The sequence below is a fragment of the Xiphophorus couchianus genome, chromosome 13 (genome assembly GCF_001444195.1).
Source record: "Xiphophorus couchianus chromosome 13, X_couchianus-1.0, whole genome shotgun sequence".
NCBI classification, from domain to species: domain Eukaryota; kingdom Metazoa; phylum Chordata; class Actinopteri; order Cyprinodontiformes; family Poeciliidae; genus Xiphophorus; species Xiphophorus couchianus.
The window spans coordinates 28,504,672-28,530,696 of NC_040240.1; the positions used below are offsets into that span (position 1 = coordinate 28,504,672).

Below are 26,025 nucleotides of genomic sequence, written 5' to 3' on the forward strand. Positions count from 1 at the left end.
TTGTCATGGTGCCTACAGGTCCACAGATATCTATTAACATGGAGCCAGTGAAATGAAATGGACTGTTCAGATTTTGTGGTTGAACTTCTCTGATGGTTACAGTAAAGTCAGCAGCGCTGGCTCCATATCATCACGATGCATAACACGATGGTCCGCTGACGTCTCTATCACACAGGGTTTGGCTGATACTGTGTAAAGCTTTTGTGTTATTTTCTGGCTGTCGTGGCCTTTATTTGACAGTGGTCAGACAGTAAAGAGAGCTCTGAGAGAGGGGTAAGACATGTGGCAAAGGTCAGTGGACCGATGACGGCTGCATCGAGGTCTGAAGCCTCCGTATATGGGTTTGCGCGCTCTAAAGTCCTGGACAAACTGCCGCGTCCAGGACCTGATCTATTTAAGGAAGCTAAGTAATAATTAGCTGATTCTGCAGTAAACACTCAAGCAGGAAGATCCTTGATGTTGGACTGCTTAAAGCCAGAAGCAAACCTACCTTTTTTTGGGGGTTTACAATCATGGAATCAGGAGCTGACAAAGATCGTGGTCACTTCACACTGAGCTGTAAAATGTTCTAGTATATGCTAAAAGTTACAGCTTGAAGACACCAAAAGAACCACATCATCTGCAAAGACGAGACCCTGCGGTACCAAACCCAGATCCTGTGCATGCATACCACAAACAGAGAGACAAGGGACAGCCCTGGTAAAACCCAGCCTTTTACAGGGAACATGCTTGACTTGAAAAAATAGACATCACTCTGGCTTTGGTTGGACAAAGACCAATATTCCTTAAAATCATCCCCATTGGGCTCCGCACAAAATGCCTTACAAAGTCATAAGCCTTCTCCAGATCCATAAAACACATGTAGAGCCAAGAGATCCAAGTCAGCATGATCTTGTGAATGTGACAAAGATTTGTGTAGGTATAATGTATTCTGTGTATTGCAACTTGGCTTTTCACAACATACTGAAGCTAATGTATGTAACTTTCAATGTGTTTTACATATTTGTTAAAATTATTATTATGTTGTGACAGTATGATATAAGACAATTAATCTGTGAAAAAATTTAACTCCATTGCCTTCTCCCAGAGCAAACTACAGAAATACACCATTCGGTCAGAAACAACCAATCAGAGCCAGGAGGAGGATCCCAGTGCTGTCAATCATTCTTATCCTAAAGCCCTCTCTTCTCTGCTACAATACAACTGGTTCACCACAACATAGCTCTAAACATATACTAAGACTAGTTAGAATAGGCACCAATGTGGGTGGGTAAATGGTTTTCTTGGACCGGTAAGTTGTTTTTCCACCATTAGCACTTTTAATAGCATACACAAGGTTGACTGATAGTGCTCCTGGCACTGATTGGCTGTTGATCGGGAGTGGTGCATTTTTGCAGATCGCAATAGTAACACTGGGAGGAAGTGGGTGAGATCAATTTTTTCACAGATTATCTGTCTCATAACATACTGTCCTGACATGGTTACAGTTTTAATATGGAAAATACATTTTTGTAAAAGTTATATATTGCCGCTTCAACAGTTAAATTACAGGAGAAAACACAAGCATTGTGCCAGTCCAATCCAGTGTTAACAGAACTAGAAAATAGAATTCAATGTCTCTCTTCTAAGCAATGAGAGAGCCAACAACATCCTTCATATCTGAATGTTTGGATTTTGTCTCCTGGTTGTGTCAAAATTAGATGGGGCAACTGTGGCTCTGTGGGTAAAGTTGTCATCTTGAGATCGGAAGGTTGTAGGTTCTATTCCAGGTTCCTGTCATGTTGATGTGCCTCTAGCACTTTAACCCCACGTTGCCTACCGATTGGTGTATAAATGTGTGAGCATTTGTGAGTGTGAATGGGTGAATGTGTCTATAGTGTAAAGCGCTTTGTGTGCTCAAAAATTATTGAAAAAGCGCTATACAAGTTCAGTCTTTAAAGTCTCCTAAAGCTTCACATCGACTTCAATGTGTAGTAGTTTTGCTTTGCAAGGCGAGACCTCCTGACTGAGATCAGACACTGATACTTTGTCCCAACTGAACAGCGCTACATGACCGTGCTATGGGACTCAGCCTCCTCATGTTACAGCTATACAGAAATGACTGATCACATTCACTGCTAATCCAACATTATTTATTTCACATTGGCTGTTATATTCCTAATTGAACTGAATGAACAAATCAAAGATCTGTTGTTTTTACATGTTTGACCAGGCTTGTGAAGCTATTGGTGGATTTAAGGGTGCATTCACACCGGATAGTCCGGTAGACTTGGTTCGACTGGGGACTAAAATTGCAACATTCATTACATTTTAAGAAGTCTAGTTCGCATTCAGGGGCTGCACAGTGGCGCAGTTGGTAGCACTGTTGCCTTGCAGCAAGAAGGTCCTGGGTTCGATTCCCGGCCGGGGTCTTTCTGCATGGAGTTTGCATGTTCTCCCTGTGCATGCGTGGGTTCTCTCCGGGTACTCCGGCTTCCTCCCACAGTCCAAAAACATGACTGTTAGGTTAATTGGTCTATCTAAATTCTCCCTAGGTGTGTGTTTGTGTGTGAATGGTTGTTTGTCCTGTATGTCTTTGTGTTGCCCTGCGACAGACTGGCGACCTGTCCAGGGTGTACCCCGCCTCCCGCCTGGAACGTAGCTGGAGATAGGCACCAGCAACCCTCCCGACCCCATTAGGGACAAGGGTGCACAGAAAATGGATGGATGGATGGATGGATGGATAGTTCGCATTCACACTGCACTGTCAAACGACTAAAACTAACTGAAAAACCTGTTCCCCCTGTCGCCTGTGGGGGCGCTGCACCAAGAACTACTGAAAGAATTGACACAAAACCTCTGAAGAAGGCCAGCGCAACTTTCTTCTTCACAAAAAGTAAAAAAACGGAGCAATGTCAGATTTTAGCGGTTGTAGGATTTCTTCATTCATTTACATTACTGGTATGGACATCGCCTGTTAGCCGCAAACGCTAGCGACGCTCCTGCAGGCGCCGTTACTACGTGGCGAGTCTGTCCACTAAACTAGGCTGTTCCAATGCGGGATGAGCGGGAATCACAAAAATGATCGCAGAGCCTTTATTTCTTACCCGATTTCTATAAATATGGCTTAAATTGAAGCTGAGAAAATTGCTGATGTTTCTAAGTATTCTCCCTTGATATAAATCTATAAACAGTTTGGTTTCTATCAAGATGCAAGAGAGGACCAAGCAAATTCCTCCATCCTCTTTGATGATTAAATGTTCAAATAAACGAGGCAATTAGTTCAGTTTTTGTTATTTATTAAAGGTTTAAAAATTACAGCAGCTACTAAGACCAGATTCTACAAAAATCCTGAAGTTGCTCTAAAGGAAATACAGTTTTAGCAACAAAACCTGGTGATCGGAGCACACAACACATATGTGGATTAGACAGAACTAAAATAATCCTTAGATTTTTCTTTAATCACATTTATCTATTATTACATTTCTCAACAACTGCATCACAAACAGGATATCATCTCTGCAGCCCAAAGCACTTCATTCACCTCCTGGGATAAATCCTGCAGATAATAGTCAGAGGTGACTCGCTGCCCTTTGCTTATGAAGAAAGAGCATTTCCAACAGTGCTGCTGCTATCAAACAGAAAGGTCTTCCTGAACTGTCAACTACTTGATAGCAAGAGGTCCAAGCAGTAAAGCCTTAGAGCAGAAAGCACAAAGGAATGAAAGAAATATGAATCAGAAGCAGAAACAATCTGATGTTTCAGTGACAGAAGACTGAGCTATAAAGTGACATTAGCTCAAACATGGACACCATCATTTTTTAAAACCAATAAAAACAGACCAAATCTCATCAACTATTAACTACCCAATCTGTAGATATGAATGGTAAAATTTAACTGGAGTCGTAACATCCATGTTGAGTACTAACTCTGCATGAAGGTGTTTAAATGAGCATGTTCAGGATTTTACATTACATTTAGGAACTAATGAGAATCAAGAACAAACCTTTGATTCTTAAACCAGAAAAAGAGTCAAGACTATTTTCCTAGAGTTGAGGTGTTGGTGTCGGGTGTTTATGCAGGATGCTACGTCGCCACAGTGCAGGTGTGGATTAAAGGCCTGCCTTTTCCACTCAATTTTAAAGGGGCAGTATTATGTATGCACCTTACTGTTTACTGGTGCTAATAAAAAAACACCATCAAAAGTAATCGCTTAAAATATTTCCACATTACATTACAGAAGGCCCGGGGGTGAACAAGCAGTGAATAAGCAGTGCTGAGTAGACAGCTTAGCCGTTTATGTGACATTTAGCAGAGCTGCAGGGTAGTGAAACCTGGATGGTGCAAAGGCTGTCGTTTGGAGTGCTGGGGCCAAAAAAATACTATCAAATCAGCAGGGTCGATTCAGAGCTGTCACAACATCCTGGTGGCCAGTACTAAGAAACAAAAAAAGCTTTTTCTTTACCAAGCGATTTACAAAGGTTGGATGTAGAAATTACCCCACAGAAGATTCATCTTAAACCTTCTCACATTTCTTATAAAGACAAACCTACAGTCAGAAATATTTTTTGATCTTAAATGCAAAATGCTGATTTTTTTGTACAGTTTTGGCTTCATTAATGTTCTTGGTGTGTTGCTTTTTCAGCTAAAGGCTTACTGTAGAATCTGCATCCCATTACTAATTTAGTTGACGATTACGTCAATAATCAATTCATCATGATTAATAAAAATAGTCATTTGCCAGAATTAGCTCTTTGCATTAGGAGTGCATTATATATCGGTACTAATATCGGTATTGGACAATATTAGTAATTTTTTAACAAATCTGTCCAATAAATCAAACTGGGGCAATATTAGTAACAATATTTATTTCCATTTTGTTGCCATTTGTTTCTAGAGTGGGAGAGGAGGAAGTTGGTCATGTGGTAGTGATAGTAACTAAAGCAGAGAATCAATGGTAAAGTTAGCAGTGTGGTAGATTTTATCAAGGTGTCGAAAGGGTTGAGAAATATGTATAACATGTACAATTAGGCCTGTCGCGATAAACAATAACCTCATTTTAATTATCGGCTTTATCGTTTCTTCAGGCCTTTTTCCTCTTTCTGTTGATGACACTGAATAAAAAAAAGCTTAACTCCAGTGCTCTCCACTGACCCTCCCTTCCTCATTTCCTTAGTGTAAAGCCCAGCGTACACTACACAATCTTAGCGCTGTCAGCCGATTGTGGGCCCATTTTCAAAACCTGAGAGACCACACGTTAGCCGGCAGAAATCCTAGGTGTAATGGTTCGATCATGATATGTGGTGTCCAACAATGGGCACAAAATAATGGCTACAAGTCCAGTAAACAAATTTTAAAACCAGGCATTAATCAATGCTTTACTACAATCTACCTGCAATGCATGCGGCTAGTGTCTTCGAACGCCCAACGTTCTAAGATTGTTGTAAGGGGAAAATCAGGCAAAAAGTCGTGTAGTGTGAACTATTGCATCAGGTAGTCGGATGTGCCCATCGTCTCTATTTAAATCTAATGATTACTGAAGGGTAACATAGTATATAGACTTCATAATCTGCACTCTTAGTTGAATGCAGTATTTATTTCCACTTTGGCTTTATGTTGTTTAGTTTTTATTCAAGTACATTTTTTGTTAATGGAGACCGAGAATCCATTTTATTTTTGTTTTTGGTTGTTTTGTGTATTTTGTTTATCTGTTCCAGTGTTAAGTGTTAAACTTTGAAAATAAAGTGTATCTATCTTTGGCAGGAAATCACATGCATTATTACGTCATTTCCATTAAATCCGTGTAAAAAGGTCTTCAAACAATATTATAATTTATCACAATAATTTTTGAGACAATTAATCGCTCAGCAAAATTTGTTATTGTGACAGGCCTATGTACAATACCGGTAAATATTGTTTATCAGCCATAACAGCAATATTAATATTGGATATCAATTTCGGTACAAATTTTGAGATTAGTACATCCCTACTTTATACATTTCTGATATAACCTAAAGTGAACTGAAATCTTCAAAGGTTGATAGGAAATCTGTTTTATTTCCATTTGAATAACATCAGATGTGTTGTTCTAAAGAGGAATTTAGAAAGAATAAAATCCTATGCCAGCATGGTGTCTCTTCCCCAGAGAAATGCTCTCATCTACAGCTTGTCTTTCATCTTTTGCATCACAAAAACGCAGTATCTTCAATAAGATCTGATTTACTGTTTGATGTGCATTTAGAAGACTCGCCTACCAGGGCATGTTCTCCATGCCCAGTCAAGGAGAAAGTTGGCTTTTCTTAAACGAAAATAAGCATGTCCAATCTCAGCAACAACGAACCTCCAAATACAGCTATACGTACAGCATCAATTATGAAAATTTATTTTAATGACAACCACAGTAAATATAAAGAGTTGAGCTCATTTCATTAGTCCTAACTGTTAATTCACCCTAAGAAATGTTTTATACATGCTTTCACAAATTATGATTTAAAGTTGATTCTAATTGATTGTATTTTATAATTGGCCCTGTAAAATATCTAGGATCTGAACCACAGTCAAAGAAAATAGAGTAGTAATATTATTAAATATTGCTAATATAAATATGGTCACTTATCTCCATAATTCATTAAAACACACTAAAAATACACTAATAACCAATTGCTAATTACATGTGTATGTCTTTCTGATACTGCAGAGTCCTAAAACAGACTCAGTGATTCCATAAAGCTTTACCAATAATCATAATGCTGGTGATTTTATGAAAAGCAGCTTCAAAACAACAGATGATTAATGAAGTCTGATTATATGATGGTTTATCATGTTTACTGACTGGTGTCTGCAAAAAGGGCTTCAGCCTTGACATTACATGGTGATCAGGATGTCCACAGAAAACAAATGCAGATCCATGCATTCCTGAAGGTCACAGAAACACGCTCATTGTGTTGGCTGGCACCCTTCAGACACACAGGCATGATGGCATAGCGCTTTCACGACCTCAGCTGTTTACAGCTCAATGATTGGAGGAAAAGCGTGAAGAGAAACATTTGGTCAGAGGCAGAGCACTAAGACTTCAGCGTTCCACCGGGTCATGCTGTATGGAGAGAAAGGGTGTTGGCAAATCAAAGGAAACACGGTATGACCTTCCAGGCGATCACATAATGATCTATCGCGGCTGTCCCCACAGTCATCACGGCACCATTGATTAGGTTGAGCATTGATTTAATGTCACTCTTCTATCCAGATGGGCTCCAATAAACCACAATCAGTCAGAGCCAGAAACATTCTGTGTGTGTAATTTACTCTACATTCATGTTTGTGACCAGACTCCAAGTTGCACAGACCATTCTTCGATTTTTATTTGACTTTTATTTAACCAGGTCAAGCTTAATTTAGAGTGTCCAGGCCAAGACTACAGCATGATACTTCAATATTACTAACACAACACAAACATTCCAACTAAAATATATAAAAATCAGGTAAAACCAGGAGTGCACTGATTGCAAATTTCTGGCTGCTCACTGGTCTTTATAAACCCTGACCTGCTGATTCCGATTTACCATTTTTTTTGTCTGAAAAGTTTCTAAATATAGCAACAAAGTCACTGAGTTGGCAACCTGGTGGGGGTCTGTCGGTCGATCGGCCCTCTCTCCTGGCAGACGAAAAGGGGACAGTGGATGACTTTCAGACTTGTATGGAGGTAGATAAGGTCTGTTTCAATCATCCATGAATGAATGGATGAATGGGTCCCAGTATTGACCCCTAACTCTCCTTTATTGGCTGAGGTATTTAGAGGTATTACCTTACAATAGTAATTTTCTGCCATTCATTTTTGAAGCAGCGGATAGTTTTATGGGACAGATCTGCTCTGGATTAACGATGCAATAGAAATGAAACAAACTTATTTTAGGATTAGGGTCAACACAATTCATAAAAATGTTAATGACTTTAAATACTGCGGTTAAATTCTTGTGTAATGTTTATTTCTAAAACCAGATTGTAAATCAGACATAAACTTGGTAATAATTAAAAACTCCTTTAATTGACACAGTCAGCCAGGACACACATTTGGCAACAGGCGACTACTTAGAGTAGAGGAGTTGCCTCCTTTCAAGAGGTGAAACACACAGGCAGACCTCCATAGGGCTGACATCTGTTTCCAGATAAAGATAAAACATGTTTGTGGTTGGCTAATTAAGGCTCTGCAAGTTTTAAAAACAATGGCTATTTTTTTTAGACAGATGAGTTATGGAGTGAACTAAGCATTCTTTCAACCTGTCACTATAAACATCCGAAAAGGTCCTAATCATATGTTTACTATTCTTTGTGAACAATTATGGATGATTAATGGATGAATGCATTCATTTTAGGTTAAATTAATGCTACTCTAATTCTTACCCGTCAGCTAACATAACATCATTTAAGACCTGAACCTTGTCAGGAATAGTTTCTGAATATGGTAGAAGAGAACTCCAAATGAGCAGTGTCTAATAAGATGACAATGTTTAGCTTGCTTTGACTTGCTTTGCAAGATGGTAAATTTTCATCCTTCCATTTCTTTGAATAAAAGCACCAATCTCTGTAGGAGTTACATTCAGGTCAAAGGGTCTCTTCTGATACTTTTCCTACATTTTGAAACATTATCTGACTGAGACGCATCTCTTTATAAAACTCAAACAAACCTTTTTATAAGCTGTCCATAAAATATTTGTAAGTAGGACTGGTGCTAACTCGATAGAAATCAAATTGGCCAAGACAACTTCTTGATCTGGACAAGTCATTATTACTGAATTACAGGCCAGTTCCAACCTTCCATTCGTCAGCCAAGTTATTGAAAAAGTTGTTTCCAACCGCTGTGATGTAGAATCAACATTCTGAATCAGCCTGGGCTTCACAGACACCTCCTGCAAGGATGGCTCTTGTAAATGTGCAGGCTTTATGAAACAAAAGGTTCATTCCACATAATTTCTTATGTTCCATGCGATTGGAGTTCTTCTAAGTAGCCGGGACATGGATGAGAGTTGGCAAGTCTAGGGTTTTTCCTTAACTCTTTCTCTCCGACTCATCATTTCAAGGTGTAGAGGAGGATTAACTGTTTATGAGAACCACTTTATTACAAACATCTCCAAGTTTGTAATAACTTGGAGATGTTTTGAACTGAGGTATACCCTAGCAGTACTGTCAGAGGAACTTTGCTGACCAACAATGTTTAAGATTTTCCTAAAGACCTTTCAGAGTTTTTAGGTGCCTAAATATAATCATGTTTTAGTAAATGCTGACTTTGACATTTATGTGTGTTGAGCTGGTGAACCATTAAAATCTTATTCAGTCTTTCAGCCATGTTTAGTCTGTAATGGGTTGGAAATTAAACACCTCGGCTTTTATTAATAATCCTGTCAGTGATTCTGGGAGAGCTTTTTGTCTCACCACAAATAAATTGCTTTTGCAGTTTCAGGAAACCTGTGTTGAGAAAAAGATCATAGACACTGTGGTCTGGTTGAAAACCAGCCACCCTGAGCAATCTATTCTTAGAAACCATTGCATCTCCTTCCACTGTGATTAATCTGTGTTTGACACCTAATAGGCCACCCAATAATTACATTGTCTTCATGGCCTCGAGGCTTCATGGCTCTGAGTTTCAGACAAAGGAAAATTCAGTACAGTATCTGATAACCTGGTTAATGCTGGTTGCCTGGAGCCATGCATCAAACCGCATATTTGAAATAGGAAGGGGCTATCCCCAACCTGTTCTCACAAAGACAGCAGAATAAACTTGTCCAAAATGTCTTAGAATGCTGCAGCCTGAGGAGTTCCTTTAACTGGAACTAAAGGGCTGAGCCAAACACCTGAGAAACTGCTTCACACCATAATCCTTTATGGGCATTAATATAATCCTGTAATTTCAAAGTACAAATAAAATTAAGACCACAGTGGAAACACGTCATGGAGATGTACATGTGTTCAACTTCAAATAAGTGAGAAAAAGAGAAGCAGATACTTGTAGAGAGAGCAATGAAGAACACTAGTACCAACAGTGAGCCATGCAAAGACAAAGACACAACAAAGACGGTAGCAGAGTCCTAGAGAGAGCAAATGGATGAGCTAAAAACACGTGGCAGGAAACACAACACTTTCAGAAGTCCAACAGTCAATGCCTCAGTAGACATGGGCCAAAACAACAAGCAGGACACCTCATTTGGTATTTCATTACTTCACTTCTTTCTCCAAGCTAAACTCTGCCTACCTTCTGTTTCAGCTGCTGCTGGGCATTCATCACCTGAGTGAAATCAAAGCCTTGCCATGAGGGTGTAATCCTCTCTGTGTGAGGCGGCTGCTGAGGGAGGAGAGGAGCAGAGGGGTGGGGGGGCTGTGAAAATCTTCCTGCCAAAACTGAAATGGAAACTTCAAGAAACCCAACCCAAGCTTTGGACCCATTAGACCTGGTGCCAACATTTTCACTGTACGTGTGTGTTTGGGCAGTTCCTTAACCCCGTCTTCCCTCCTTCCAACTCTGCAGACACTCTATCAAAGCATCCATCTAGGGATGATTTCCAGGGATCCATTAGTTCTTTGAAAAGCCTCCGTCCCTGCAGAACTTCCACGACACCACCCCCAACAGGGACCCAAGCTTGAAGGTGATGGCTGCTGAAAGCAGACCACAAAAGGAAACATTAAGAATTTAACAACCGTGGCAGCTACATCAGATGGAAAATCTACTGACGCATGCAGACAATTAAGCAGAGCTGCACAGCGGTCCAGACAATCCTGAGGGAATCTGTCACTTTCCCGTATTGGGTCTTATGAGGCACCCCGTTTAATAAATAGGAGCTCAGGGTCCTACCAGCAGACAAACCAATGTCAGGGTAGGAGCGCCAGGCGAGTGAATGGCTCCCACAAGCTCCATATGGGGAACAGGTGACCTACAACTGGCTGACCACAAAGCAGCTACTTTTAAACTGTCACTGCACCAAGCAGGTAATTCATCTGATCAAGATGAGAAAAACCGAGGAGACTAAATGGACAAAGTTACTCTGGTTGATCAGCCTTCAGACTGCTTCAAAACAAGCAGCAGTAAAACATCACAGTCCAAGATGTAAATAGGAGGAGTGAGTGGGAACACAATCCTTGAGTGGATAAAAACAAGGCATGAGCTGCAAAGCCTGCTGGATCAAAAGTATCCTGCTCTGATTTTATGATGGGCTGCTCAGTTCCGGCATCTCACTGCACTATCGAATCGGTAGCACTGTAGTTTGGAGAGACACTGGCCGGATGAGAGGTATGGAGAGATAAACAGAGGGGGCATAGTGGGGAAACACTCTGAATCAGCCCCAGAATACAGACTCTGGGGCTGATTCAGAGTGAAGCAGGTTTAGTCTGCTTCATGAACAGGAGATCCACTGAACAGTTTGCACAGTCTGATACTTTATAACTGGAGGTTCTCGATCAAACGACATCTATCCACCGGATCTGACCACCAGAATCAAGTCTGTACAGTTTCTGTATTCACATTAATTTACTCTCTGCTACCAGAGAGATGCACTTTGACCTCTGTACCTTAAGTGTGTGTTTGATCAATTCTTAGCAAATCATCTAAATTACATCATTTAACTCATTTCTCTTTATTTGAGAAAAAGCGATCGGGCCAACTTGCCTATGTGTGAAATACTATTTACCCCATAAAATCAATGACTGGTTGTTTCACCCTTTGCAGAAACATCTGCCATCAAGTGTCTGATAACTAGTCAGTGGGATGTCAAATTGTAAAATTGAGATCTTTTGAAACATTGAAGTGACAAGAAACAAAATTCTAATTTAACTGGACAAATACCTTTTCACAGCACTGTAAGAACATCATTCCCTAATGGATAAGATTCCTTCCACACTTAAGTTCCACATGTCTTGACATGTCTTCTAACCATAAAAAGAAACTTGGAAGAGAACAGGTCACAAAGCCACTGAAAAACAATTTGATAGAAGCAAGTCTACAAATACTGTCATGCAAAAATGATGATGGTAGACATTTTAGAAAAAAAGAATCATATTTTAGAAAGTAGGCTGAGAACACCTTATGACTGATGGGCCTCATTCCTGACAGATGTAAGCAGAATAAACCTAAGGGTTTCTCCACATAAAAATCTGGGATGAGGAAAAGAATGAAATAAATAAAGACAGTATCTTGTTTTCCACAACCTAGTAACAAAAGAACAGCAGTGTCTTGTTGGAAGGAGTCAGTACAGCTACAGAAGGTCACTAACCACTACAAATGACCACCAGGGTTCACCCACACTAAATCATGACAAAACAAAACGTTGCCCGTTTAAACACAGTTGCACAGCCCAGGGTGGGACTGGGATCGATGTATCTAATAATCTAGCTGATCTTCAACATTATGGGTGAAAAGCAGCTTAATGGTAATTGCCTGGTCCACAATAAATGGCTCATATTTGGTCATTACCAACATAATGACAGCGGTTGCATGATGTTTGAAATCCACCCCAGAGAGCTTAACGTTGCAGTTTTAAAATATTGAGGCACTATTTCAATTATATCCTCTTAACTCTGCTTCCTAGACTTAAACCTGTTGTTTGGTATGGGAAATCCAAACAATGAATAAAATCAAATAACAGCCTTAAAAACCACAGGGCAATGTAGTAGAAATGTTTCCTAATCAATTCTTGAACCTTGACCTAAAAAAAAGAAAAGATAATCTCTATAGCTTCCTAGATGACATATCTGTGTCAGTGATTTAGCTGTACATGCCTGCTGCTGTAGCTTTTCAGCTTTATCTAAGGCTCCTCTTTTCCAACCCATAATCTGAGGTACACTTGATCTACACAATCTCTGTAGATCAAGTGTTACATTTGTCTCTGCAATGTAAACCAACAACGTTATTCAGCCTCTGCTTCAGACGAGTGGACAGACCGAATCCGGATTTGGTTCTGGTTAGCCACACAGAGATATACTTCACTTCTTTATCAATGAAAGGATTTACACTGCAGATATTCATTTGACATTTTCTTCTCAGTATCATTTTTCTATTCTGATTGAAATATTATACAGTCTAATGCCAAAGATGACGAGTTTGTCATGGTGTGTGAGGCTGAGGCTGCTGGCCCAGTGGAACTAAGGCAGCGTACATCTGACTTTCATCATGCTGGAGGACAGAAATCTTTCCTCCTGGATGCCGTGCAGGAGAAAAAGCAGCTGTTAACGGGCGTGTACAGCTGTGTATGGCTCTCCCTGCCTCAGCAGCAGACAGGCTTACCAGTCCAGATAATATTTCTCTGAGGATGTCTCTAGCCGTTTAGCAGGAGGTTGCAGGGTCACATCTTTTACACTTTTACTGTCTGTACTGCAGATGGTAACAGCAGTTTATTATACTGCTTCCTCAAGGATATGGTGCTGTTTACATGGTAACGTTTCCAACAATGTTTCCCATTGTGTATCCAGAAAAAGCTTACACAACAGTGGAATGAAAGTGGAAATAGCAGTAGAAACTATGTAGTGTAAATGCCAGAAGGTGGAGAAACTTGGTGAACTTTCTAAATCGGTGTATTTTATAACCCTTTGCTTGTAGATGTGCACCTACAAGAACACATCATCTGATGCCTCTGATCCCTGTGCCATCCCTAATGGCATAAATGTTCCACAGTGAGCAGATTTTGCTTTAACACCCCAAATAACCAGAAGAGGTGCAGCAGCACAGACAGGACACGGAGGTCCTCCATTGTTGTGCTGTGCGCAGGTGAAAACCGGGTCTGAGAGCACTAGAGCAAAATGGCATGACTGACAATTTCTAAATCTTTTTGGTTTGCATTTACATGGATCACATTGCATTTCTAAAAAGTTTCACTCTGGAGCCTGTCGTCAAAGCTTTGCTGTTTTTGTCCAACCACAACAATGTTACTGTGTAAGCAAAAAGCCAAGACTTTGTAAACAGGTAGAACAGGTGATTTTAGAGGCACTAAAAATACCAAAAACTAAACTTGGAGGTTTATAAATCTATAAACCCTGGCTCATTTTTTTTGGTTTGGTTTACCACAACAGTCCCAGGGTTAAAGCACCAAGAAAAGAAATTACTGTCCTGTTGGGTTTCAATAACATCATTAGGTAATATGTGTCATTGAAACGCTTCAGCATGAATAACTATCAAGTTTGGAAGTTAGACATGTGCCTTCCAGTGTGTGTTCAACCTGAATGAATCTCTGCGTATAAGTGCAGGAGGAAGTGATACTCACACTAGAAGGAAGTGAGAGTGGTTGTGTTTAAACAACATCCCTGCATGACCTCCGGCAGCTAAACCTGTTTCTACAGTCGGTGTTAACATGTCATGACCTTACCTTACCCCAATGAGTTTAACTTTAAGATAAAGTTATTTGACTCAAATGAAACTCTTTAGTTTATGGACAGAAGATATGACTGGCTGGGAGTTCTGAGCAGCAGCCTCTCTGCAGGGGAAACGTGTGTTAAGAGTCTAATCATTCATCCTACACAGACAGTGTGCAGAGACAATTAATGCACACTAATGACTTTATTCACACATCCAGGCTCCATGGCAGAAACACCCCAGTAAGCTGCGGCTAACTGCAGATGAGAGAGGAGTAAAACGTGCAGAAACTGGAATCACATGATTCTTATAATAATGCATCAGACATCTTTACTTTGATTCTTTAAAACTAGTCTGAAGCTGAGCTTAGGGAACACAACTGCTACAGGACACACTGAATCTTTATCTGCCTGAATGCTACACATCAGCAGGGTCCATTTGGGGAAAAAAATACATACTGAACCAGCATTGCTCTGCTCTGTAACATCACTGAACCCACTCTCAGGGGGATTCTCCATTAAATGAATCAACTTTCACTGTCAGAGGGAAACAAGCTGCTCCTTACAGCGTGACGATGATCTTCCCAGATCCACAGCAGTGTGTGCTTATCTGAGCTAAGACCTGAAGGATCTCAGGAGAGATTAGCAACACCCATAGCATATTTCTAAATAATTCAACTAATTTTTATTTTTATCTTAGGAAACTCGCAGACTAAAAAAGACTCTAAAAGAGACTGAATATATAAATCTTATTAACCACTCAAATAGAAAAAAGACACGTATTATTAACATTGTCTGCTTTTTCTCACAGAAGTGAGCAACTATGATTTTAATTACAATCAATTAAAAATAAAACATGATTCCTGTTTTCTTTTTCAGAATTATACTTGTATTAAATTCAACTGTGATTATGATTAATATATCTTAAATGAAAAAACAGTAAAAGTCAGATTGACTGTAGTGCCTTCCCTGTTCTCTTCTAGTCTAAATTGTTGCCCTCATTTTTTTCTCCATCTTCTGTCACTTTGGCAAGAAAAACTTGCAAGAAAGGTTTTAGCAAAAAAAAAAAAAAAACTTGCCAAAATTAAACCCCTTCAAACTGAGAAAGGTGCTGCTGGGGATGAGCTCAGACTAAAAGGGTGAGGTTGTATGTGCAGACATAAAATAATATGTTGGGAAGATTACTCGGGTTAAGAAGATAGCTGCTTATGTTGTTTTAAAACTGAGATGATTTAATTGATAAACTTGAATCTTCTTTGACAACTAAATTGATAGGGTTAAAATATTTATTTTTTAAAATGTCAATCTAAATGTTTCTGGTAATGTGTTATGCTGGTCCTAAATTTTATTTACAACAGTCTTAAAAGATCTTAAATTTAACTTTCTGAAACCTGCAAGAACCCTTTTTAAAGAAAGAAGAGTAGAGCACTAGAAGTGCTCTGTTTTAGCTCATGGTTCTGATACAATGAAATTCCACGGTAAAAAAATCACTGTAATTGTATGTGGAAACTTCCCATAATATGACAAACTGAGAATTCGTTTTTTAATGTGCAGTACCTGCAATGAATTTCAGATAAATATTTAAAATTAAACATAAAAGTCCTAAAGTCCCATTTGTTCTGACAGATTTGCAAATGAGTGGAAGCTGATTTCAACATGTAGAAGAAGCAGAAACCGCAACACACTTCCCAGCAGCATGCCTGGATAAAGGCATGGTGAATAATTAGCTGCTCCACAGCCTTTTCTCCCTGCAGGGGGGCTGCAGAAATCTTTAACTCCCTCCACTCAGATCCTTTATGCAGCAGATGGGCACGCCTGTTTCTGCCACTCTCAGCTTAATTTCTCACTCCATTTCTGTTCTCTTCTCCCCTCAAGTACCAGGCTTCCCAGGCCAGACCCATCAAAAACAGGCTTTATGGATCACATTTACTGAAAATATGGCCGAAGGAAATGTGTGGAAAACTTTGAGAAAAAAACATACATGGATAGAAAGATAACTCAGAAAAGTTAGATGTAAAAATAAGGATTTTGTGTAAATGTTTGAACTAACTCCCTGCAATTCCAAGGGCCATGAGAGATGGAAGGCATTAGACGTAACCCAAGTGAGACATGTCTGTAAAGTGTCATCAGTCTATCCTGCTACAGTAGTCCATGATCCCCCTGCAGCTCCACCTGACTCACAGGGAACTGTTGAGATGAACGCCCTCAGCAGCTGACCCCTACCACTGATCCAGACTCAATCCCCCACTTCGCTTTCTTTGACTATCCCTTATAGAGCAGATACTGTTTCAAGAGAAAATGCATTTCTAACATGGAATGGGATATTGTGGCTGAACAGCTGGTGCACCCACTTGCCAGCTGTTTCACTGCAGAATGTTTGCAGATAAAAACTGGCCATCCTCCCATTTATCTGACAAAAGCATGAATGCAGATACAACATGTTCAGGGAGGCCAAGAAGAAACGGTACCAAAACATCAGAGCAGAACACACCTCTTCACAACCTCGTGTACACGCTGCTCAATGTGCTGATGGCAGAGAACTTACCGTTAAAGAAAAATTATTTACCCGCTGTCATCTGCAGCCATGCTAACTAGCTTTAGCATTCACGACAGGCTCTGCTATCAAAAGGAAGATGAAGTGTAGAAAAGGGGCAAAACAGTGGAAGGGAACGGAGTATGAGCAGCACCAAGACCCTCCTCCTGGTTTCTAGTTGGCACTGGGAGAAGGCAAATGAGGTAAATTTTTTATAGGTCATCTGTGTAATTATCCTACTGTCAAAACATGGTGACAGTTTCAACAAATATGTAAAAAATATTATTTATAAAAGTTATATACTGCAGCTTTAATGCTACCAAAATACAAAAACATAACTACTATAAACAGAGTTTTTTGACCCATATCTTTATATTATAACAGACTGGAGCAACTCCTGCATTCTGTCCATAGTTCTATTCTTTCTACACCATAGCATTAATAGCTTCCGCTAATTTGCCATGTCTGGCCCTATTCCACAACTGGAATACTGCTGCAATGTAAACTGCCGTTTACTTTTATAATGATTGGAACTTAAAAATGTTTTTAGGAACCAATGAGCTGGCAAAGCCATTGCTGTCCATTTAAACTAAATCCCAATAGCTAACGAATTGCAGCGTGCTAGACTGTTTAAATCTAAACATTCTCACTTTAGAAGCCCCTCATGTTGCCTTAAGGATTTACCAGCTCTCTATATTAGTTTACAGTAGCAGACAGCATTGTAAATCCATAAAATGAAGTTAATAAATTCCTACACTAACTTCTATTTCACCAATCTCTGAGAAACCACTGCAGATTAAGTGCTACCACATTTTACCACTGTCCTTAAATCTTGTTTGGTGGAAACATTCAAACACTGAGCAGAACTGTATGCTTTGATGATGCTGATAAAGGGCTATTCTTTGAAGTGAGGGATCTACTAAGAGCCTTGTAACTCTCACAAAGAACAGACTTATGGGAGATATATCCTGAGGGGAGCCACTGGAATACAAACACAGCCTGGTAGGCTCCATTCTGAACAGAAAGAAATGAAGCAGCAGAGCAGATACAAGGATCAAACTGTGTTATTATCTACTCATGTTTTTTTTTGTTTTGTTTTGTTGCATCAAAGTAAAAAAAAAAAAAAAGCCAATTCTAAACCTCCATCTCCTCAGGTCCTGTATATGGAACCTTAAGTGGATTTAGTAGATAAGCTTTATACTTATTCTGAGGCCTGATCTGCTGGTTCTAATTTATTTTCTAAGGAAAAGAAGAAAGATGTGCTGCTTTGAATCCAACAAAAAGGAAGGAATTATAAAAATGATTCCTATTTGTGTATTAAAGCAGAACAGCTGTAAATGTAAAGTAAATTTAAGTACATGGCTGCTTAAATACAGAACGTAGGGATAGAAATGGCTTATGACAGGGTCTCGAGGTACTTGGATAGGCTAGTAAAATTAACAATATTCACTGTGAACACTATTAACTACATGCCACAATCTTTCTTGGGGAGGTGAGGCATTCCCTTGGATAAAGAGAAAAAACTGAAAAAGAAAAATATAAAAATGAACTAAGTTCGCACTGCAGCAGCAGAGCAATTCCGTTAACTAAATGAAACATGGAGATGTTTTAGTGCAATGTGCCAAAGCAAGAGGAAAAATAGCGCAGAAAAACCGTTAAAGAATAACTCAAAACCCACTTTTTTCTTGCGCTCTGTGTCAGCCACACTACACGCAGACTCGTTGCCATAACAACTGACCATACCACCACAATATGCATCAGGATTCAACACCAAAAAAAGCAATCAAACATTTCCCACACAAAGAACAGAACATTTTTATACTTGATGTTTATTTTGCTATTATTAATAAGTGATCAGTGTGATAGATTAGCAAACACTGAGATGTTTGATTAGGTAATTTAAACACTGCTCTACTGATGATCTGTCAGAGTTGGTGTGAGGGTTGCCTTTTTTGAACTGAACCGAAACACCAAATTTCAATGTTAAGGTTGTCAAAGGCAAGCTAGCATGACTACTTCCCTCTCCTTCAAAGTTTTTTTTTTTATTAAAACGTTTTCCTGACCTTGTCATCTAGTTATCATAGTGTTGACATTTAGTAGCAAAGCACTGCGTTCCTTTTTCTTTTACATATCAGGCGTACATTTAAGATTTAGTGCATTATGTTGACAGCTTAACAGCTAAAACCAATGATAGTCATCAAGCAGCTTTTTGCATGACGTCATGCTACAATTGGTCCGTATAAACAAACCAATTTCCTTCTCTTCCAATAACACCCTGTCTTTCCTGCAGAGACTCACCTGAGACTTCATGGCTGAGAAGAAAACGGTGAGCTGCTGTTTGAAGTTTAAAACTCTGCTAACATTTAAACTACAGCCACTGAAGTCTCTTCAGCTGATGAGCCAAACAGCAGGAGGTTTGACCCATGAGAAAAAACCCCTGATGTATAGAAGTAGACTAGATGCTACTAGTGTTACTGCTAATGACTTAAACTCTGCTGTTTGAGTACTAGAAAAAAAAGTCAGTAAAGCTCCTGACCTTCATGTTGTGAGTCGCTGACTTTTATAGTTTATTACAGCCCTGCTCCCTTCCTGTGTTTTTATTCAGATGTGACACCACAAGATGAACATAGATCAACATAATTGATATTGGTTAGAGTAGACACCCTATTATTTTTATTTTAAAACTTCAGTTAGCTGCCAAAAGTCAAAGTAATTCTTTTAGAGCTTCTAAAGTTAGAAAAAATGTCTGGCAACAATTCTTGCCAGTGGGATTAAACGGGTTAAATGTTCATTTTCCCTGCAGTGCGTCCTGGAAGGAATGACGCATCACGTGACTACTCCGTTGTACGATGGTGCTTTCAGTTTATCTCCCGTTACAATATGAATGTATTATGTTTCGTTGCATTGATCAAATTAAATAAAGGCAATAAAGAAATCAGATTTTCAATGTCATTTTTATTATGAAGATTCGACAGGGGAAGATATTTTTCCTTTTGGAACCCGAAAAATCTGCTCCCAAATGCAGTTTGCATAACAACGATCGCTCTTTGTAAATAATCCCGTTAAGTGTGTGATTGAAAAAAACAACAAAACGGAATGTGCATAACGTGCCCTTATCTGGGCAACAAACGGAGTGCACTAAAACGCAACCTGCAGTTATAAAATAAAACAGCAGCCTATTGAAAAAGTAAAGTATATAAAATTTTATTATATATACTTAATAAGTTTGATTTCTGTGCAAATGCCAAGCAAGTCAGTGCAACGGTAAAACATAGCAGGATCCTCTACTCTTTTAACCAACGCAGCCATCCTCGGACCTGAGGATGTTAAATACAATATCACCAAGTGTCATATATACTGACAAAAATCACTAATCAATTTATAAAAACAACCACTTTGTTACTCAATATATATGCCTAATACAGGATTGTGTTCTTACGTGTTTAATGTGACTTCTGTTCACGGACATCACTGGACAGCTTCTCAACATCCAGCATGTAAGGTGCAACTTTAAACTTGACGCTAATGTAGCGCCCTCCCTGGAAATGTCTTTCCACATTACCGTATTTTTCGGACTATAAGACGTTACTTTTTCCCCACGCTTTGAACCATGCAGCTTATATATGTGCGTCTCCAGTTTTTTAAATTTATTTTTACATTTGTATGTGCGGCTTATAGTAAGGTGCGCTCTATAGTCCGGAAAGTATGGATTTTTGTTATTTGAGAACTTGCTACAGAGCAAACATTCAGGTAATCCTTCCGCATTGGCAATGAATGCAAATGATTTGGTCCAAGAACTGTAGAATCTCTCCTCGGCTATTTTCCTCTTTTCCCCTTTGCTCTCCACGGCCCACCACACACCCGTCTGTTTGTTCACAGCAGCCACCAGCCTGGCACCCTGCCCAGCTGAAAGAAACGTGTCACACACAAATCTTTGTTGTCGGAAATGTTGAAATTTTATATTTATTCTACACATTTTTATAGTATTGGAAAACGTTAAGAACGTTTGTGTCACGTTTGTCCTCCCACAGAAACCATATTAAAACAGAAATATATTTCCCACCCCCATCTTTTTCCATTTTCAAACATTTTTAAAAAAGCTCCAGGGAGCCACTAGGGCAGCGCTAAAGAGAGCTGCAGGCTGCCGACCCCCGAGTTAGGTAAATAGACTAAGTGATGTGGTGATAATTCCAGACTGCTCTCTCTCCTGTAGCTCTGAAATATTTTGTGTTTTATACGCCAAAGACTGCTAGCTTTCATTACAGAGCTGTACATCAGCTGATCTGGCTCTTCTTTCAGGAATCCTACTGGCAAAACGTTAACGTTTCATGGAGGTGACCTTCTAAATAAAAAAAATTAAAATAAAAAAAACCTCTGATAATTCCTTTACATATATCAATATATGAGTGTAAACACAAACAATCTCCAATGTTTATGTACATTGGGTTATCTCGGGTTATCTTTTGTGATATTAGCATTTATTTGATTATCTAAAGCATTTAATTTTGATACAAAGCAAAAACAACAGATCTGTGAGGGGGTATATATCTCTCTCATATCTTTCTTCCTCCTATTGCTTTCATTTCTAAAGATCTTGGCTCACATTCAAAAGATTTTCAGTTAAAAAGCGTATCGTCTTGTTGGAGTCAAAAAGGAGACGAATAGAGAAGCGTCTTCCCGCTTCCCCCGCTGGAATCCACACATTGTTTCCCCTTCACTGATGGGGGTTGGATTTTTATTTTTATTTTACACAGAATATCATGAAAGAATATGATAATTACCCTGAAAAAACACCACACACCCAAACAGAACAAGGAAGGCCAACCAAGCAGTACGCTAATACAGAGTGTCGGGTGTGGGGCTATTTACATACCCTTCCAGAGCGCCTGTCACATTCAATTAATTACTCTGTGGAGGGGTGACAAAAATGATTAAAAATATTTCCACACACTTTCTGAGGAGGCAGCAGATGATCCATGAAACAGGCGTGTTACCTCGGTGGAAGTTAAATATGGGATTTTTCTCTTGCTCCCAAAGGGGATCGGCTCCCTTCTCAGCCAGCCAAGAGATGCAATGAAGACACTAGTGGTGTTTCTATTGACAGCACTAGTGTCAATGCTGTGAGAGCTCTGGACAGTGTCCTCCAGAGCTCTGGACAGTGTCCTCCAGAGCTCTCACAGCATCACAGTCCATAAAAAGTTGTTGTTGAATCCATAGTTCTTCTGTAAAATCACAAACTACAATTTACCCAAGTAGATGGATCTTGTTGCTCCCATGCCTGAATACAATGCCGAAGCCTCCTCTGATTGGCTAATAGATGATGAGCGCTAGAACCTTGACTGAATTATGAAAATATCTCATATAACTGTTTACATCTGTTGCTGCCATGGTTTTTAATGACTAATTGCATGAACAAGCTTATTCACGTGTGATTTTAATTTCATTTCTTATTTAAGGGAAACACAGCAATTGCGAAATTGTGTTTTTTCCAACATTTGCGGAATATAGACAAAGATTTGCACACATTTGTAATGGAAACTCAGCTCTTAAGGCGGACAGGATGTCTGTGACAAAGCTTTGTTCTACTAGAGGAAGAAGAAGTAGAAGTAATGAAACCTGCAGGGTAATGGCCTGCGTCCCATCATCTGTCCACAGCACTTTTACATGGCGTCTTTTATATGGAGAGAAGCTGATTTAACAGCGTCAGATTGATTAGCGCGTGAAGGAGGACACAATGTGGGAGGATGAACAGAAATTCATCTCAGTGGAATGGATTAAACGTTCACATTGTGAGACTGTCCTTCTCTTGTAGCACAACGGGACGAGATAAACTGATCTGTTGGGGTGGAACCAGCCACAGAAATCAAACAATTGGGGATTCTGTGACCTTGTATGGAACTGGGAGCTGGTAAAAGCGAGTCAGAAACCCCGGGGGCCTGATGAATGCTGAAATCTACGTTTAAAGAAGTGCCCCGCCTCAGCCAGATTACATCCGACTGCCACTGACATGCCCAGCTCAATCCATTCGTCACAAGTGCTGCTCTCAGCATTGACGTTCTTCAAATGGTTCCCACCTCTCCTCTCCTCTCAAAGGCTTGTCAGGTTTTGATACCAATGTTTGTCTGTGAAATTTCGTTTTCCTGCTCTGCTGATTGCTCATCTGACAGGAGACAGAATAGGAGACTTCAGTCAATATAACCTGTGAGTCAACACACACACTGTGGCAGTGACTGACAGGACAGCTGAGGTGTGTTCACTGGAAAGCATGATAACAAATAAAAACAACAAAGAAGTGGAACTGATATATGGCCAGCCAGCCAAACATTTTGAGAACCACAATAAGTTTCAAGCATTTTGGCAGATTTGATTTGGTTCCAAAAACTACAAATCAGGTTCAAATTGTGTATCAAACAAAAAAATGTACTGCTTCGGAAACATAACATATTAAATGAGTGTTTTTTTGATTATTTTTACAAATTCCATTTTTTACAAAGCAAACCTATACATACTGTGAACCCCCAGTATCTGCAGGATCAAGAGACCACAGCTGTCCACTACAAGAGCCCAACGCCTCTAAAGAAGTTTAAACACCAAATACCTTAACTATCATTACTATCCACAGTGAACACATATTGCCGCTACTTCAGAAACTAACATCAGCAGGCATCCATCCTCAGCCCAGGGTATACTAAATAGTAAAAGAGCTTCATAGCCTGCTCCTGACCTGCAGCAGAGATCAGTCACCACCAGTTCAAAGGTTTTCACCTGGCTTGGCTGTTGGAGGGGAAATATTACCCCTGGTTCTGAGCTTGACCAATATTGAAAGGTGCAGAGAGACAGAAACACTTAGAAAATGAGATAGAGAGAGAGAAAAAATAGAGACTGATAAACAGATTGGCAAAGAAATAAAGGGAGAGGTAGAAATACAGTGCATAGGAGATGAATAAAGAACATTTTCAAGTTTTTTTCTTGAGTTGCTCAATGTGGAGGAGTGTAATTATGAGCTTAGGCTTGAGCAGAACCAGGAACACAAGAATCAACTGTTGAAGCGGAATGGCTGGGATTTCAACCAAACCCAAACCCAGACCTGGGTTTTTAGGCAGACCACGGTTCGCTCTTTTGGTCCACATCAGAGTTCTATTAGCATTCACACCTCCACAAACAACCAGACTCTCTAGGCAAACCAACTGGAGTTGGATTAAAGCTGACTAAGCTGGATTGGGGTGAATGCAGCCTTCAAATGATAAATAACCAAATCAAGCATGTCCACCTTTCCCCTCGCCCCAGCCCCCCAACTTCACCAGCAACATGAAGGCTGGTGTTCAGGTCTTCAGAGTGACTCAGTATGCAGACCCATCAAGCTGCAGCAGGGTTGCACTGCTGTCACTACAGCAGGGACAGACAGACAACGAGGTAAACCTCCTTATTTCTCCCATTTTTACCTCATGTCAGGTTAAACCTTCAGATCCACTCATCTTCATCCAGAACAAACAGAAGCAAACTCCGCTCTGGATTAACCATCTCTGTCATTCAAATAACACACACACATGCGCACACAGAAACACATCTCCCAGCATGACGAGGATCGTCACAATAAGCAATAACTCCATTAATTTCATGATAAATTAAGACGAACTCAATAATTTCCACTGAGGTCTATGATTTATCGTTTTCCTCTTTTTCTACCAAAAACTGGATGATAAAAGTCTTCAGTCTGCTGCTTTGGCCCTCTTCTTGAAGCACAATTTTGTTTACAGAGACTTCATAATTAATTTTATTTGTTCGTTTATTTATTTTGGATATTTAAAATGTCTTCTGGTTTTAGTGTTAAATGTTTAAGGTTTATTGATCTTTGAGAATATGTTCTTGCATTATTATGCCATTGCCATTCGATTATTTGAAAATGGTCTCAAAACAAAAATATTATCTTTTATTGTAATAACTTCAAGGACAATGTATCACCCAGAAAAATGAGTTATTGTGACAGGCGCAGATGAGCCTTGACAAAAAAAACTAAACAACCATCAACAGCCTCCTACCTGCAGTTTGGTGGTGGGTCCAGAGTAATCTCTGCCAACTCCTTCTGGATTCTGAAACGAGACGAGGATCTGGGTTATGATCACACTCCTACAAACAAACACACACACGCCCAGAGACAAAGGCTGTCTGTGAAATCAAGCTGGAAGTGAGCACAATAAACACTTCATCGATTTTCCAATGAGCTCCTGAGCACAGGAATAAGTCATGTCATGCAAGAGCAACACAGGCGTGCACAGCTGCGCGTTAGTCACCTTATAAAGCATGTGAGCGGTAACTGATCCTGGTGTCATAACTCTGAACAACGCTGATGATCACAGTCATGTCTGTACTGCATGAGCACATGAAGAAAGTTTAACGGATGCACATTTCTCCTTGATTAGGTTTTCATTACATGCCAGTGATTTGTCTGCATGCATGGAGAAGAAAGGAGCTGTTCTACAATCACTCCATCAGCTAGAACAGCTACTCCTCTCTCTTGTAAAAACAGTCAATTCCAAAAATACTAATTCAAAAGCACTTCATTCATTTTATCCAAGTTTCTTTTAAGAATTTTTAAGGCGGAAGAAATAATTTTCTGTACCCGTCTGTCTTACAGCAAAGGTTAAGAAGCTTCTGACTCAGTAGCATTCAGATTCTGTGCACCAAACTACCAGAAAACTGCAAAACTGTTGAAATGTTGAGTTCTTTTAAATCAAGGCTAACAAACCACCTATTGAGCAGCCTTTGACTTGTAATAAATGGAACACTAACACTTTGAAGTGGCTTGCTGCTGAAATGTGTTGTACAAATGAACTTGAATAGAATTACATGCTCATTTGCATTTTTTAAGAGGTTAAATATAAAAAATGTTGAATATACTTTTTAAAATCCGTTTGCCGAATTAATCATCATAATAATTACCATAATAATCATTAGCTGCAGAGCTACAAGAGATAAAATTTTACATACATCTTTTCCCTAAACTCCACCATCTGATATTTGATCTGTAGCTGATGAGGCCAACGTCTCCACATCTTGAATCAGAGTGAGGAGGAGAAACACATCATCGCACGTCAAGCACAATAAAAAAGCTGCGTACTTCATATGTATCAGTTTTCTTCTTCTTTGTTGAAAACGGCTGCGCATTATAAACAACATAGAAGCAGGTC

General features: G+C 39.5%; 1 protein-coding gene across 1 annotated transcript in view; it reads right to left on the reverse strand.

Moving 5' to 3' along the window:
- LOC114156669 (ubiquitin-conjugating enzyme E2 E2-like) overlaps window positions 1-26,025 on the reverse strand; it is a 50,754-nt gene that overhangs the window by 16,780 nt on the left and 7,949 nt on the right. Inside the window, exon 3 of the mRNA XM_028037235.1 lies at window positions 24,877-24,927. Coding sequence (XP_027893036.1) covers window positions 24,877-24,927 — 51 coding nt within the window. The remainder of the gene's footprint in view (window positions 1-24,876; window positions 24,928-26,025) is intronic.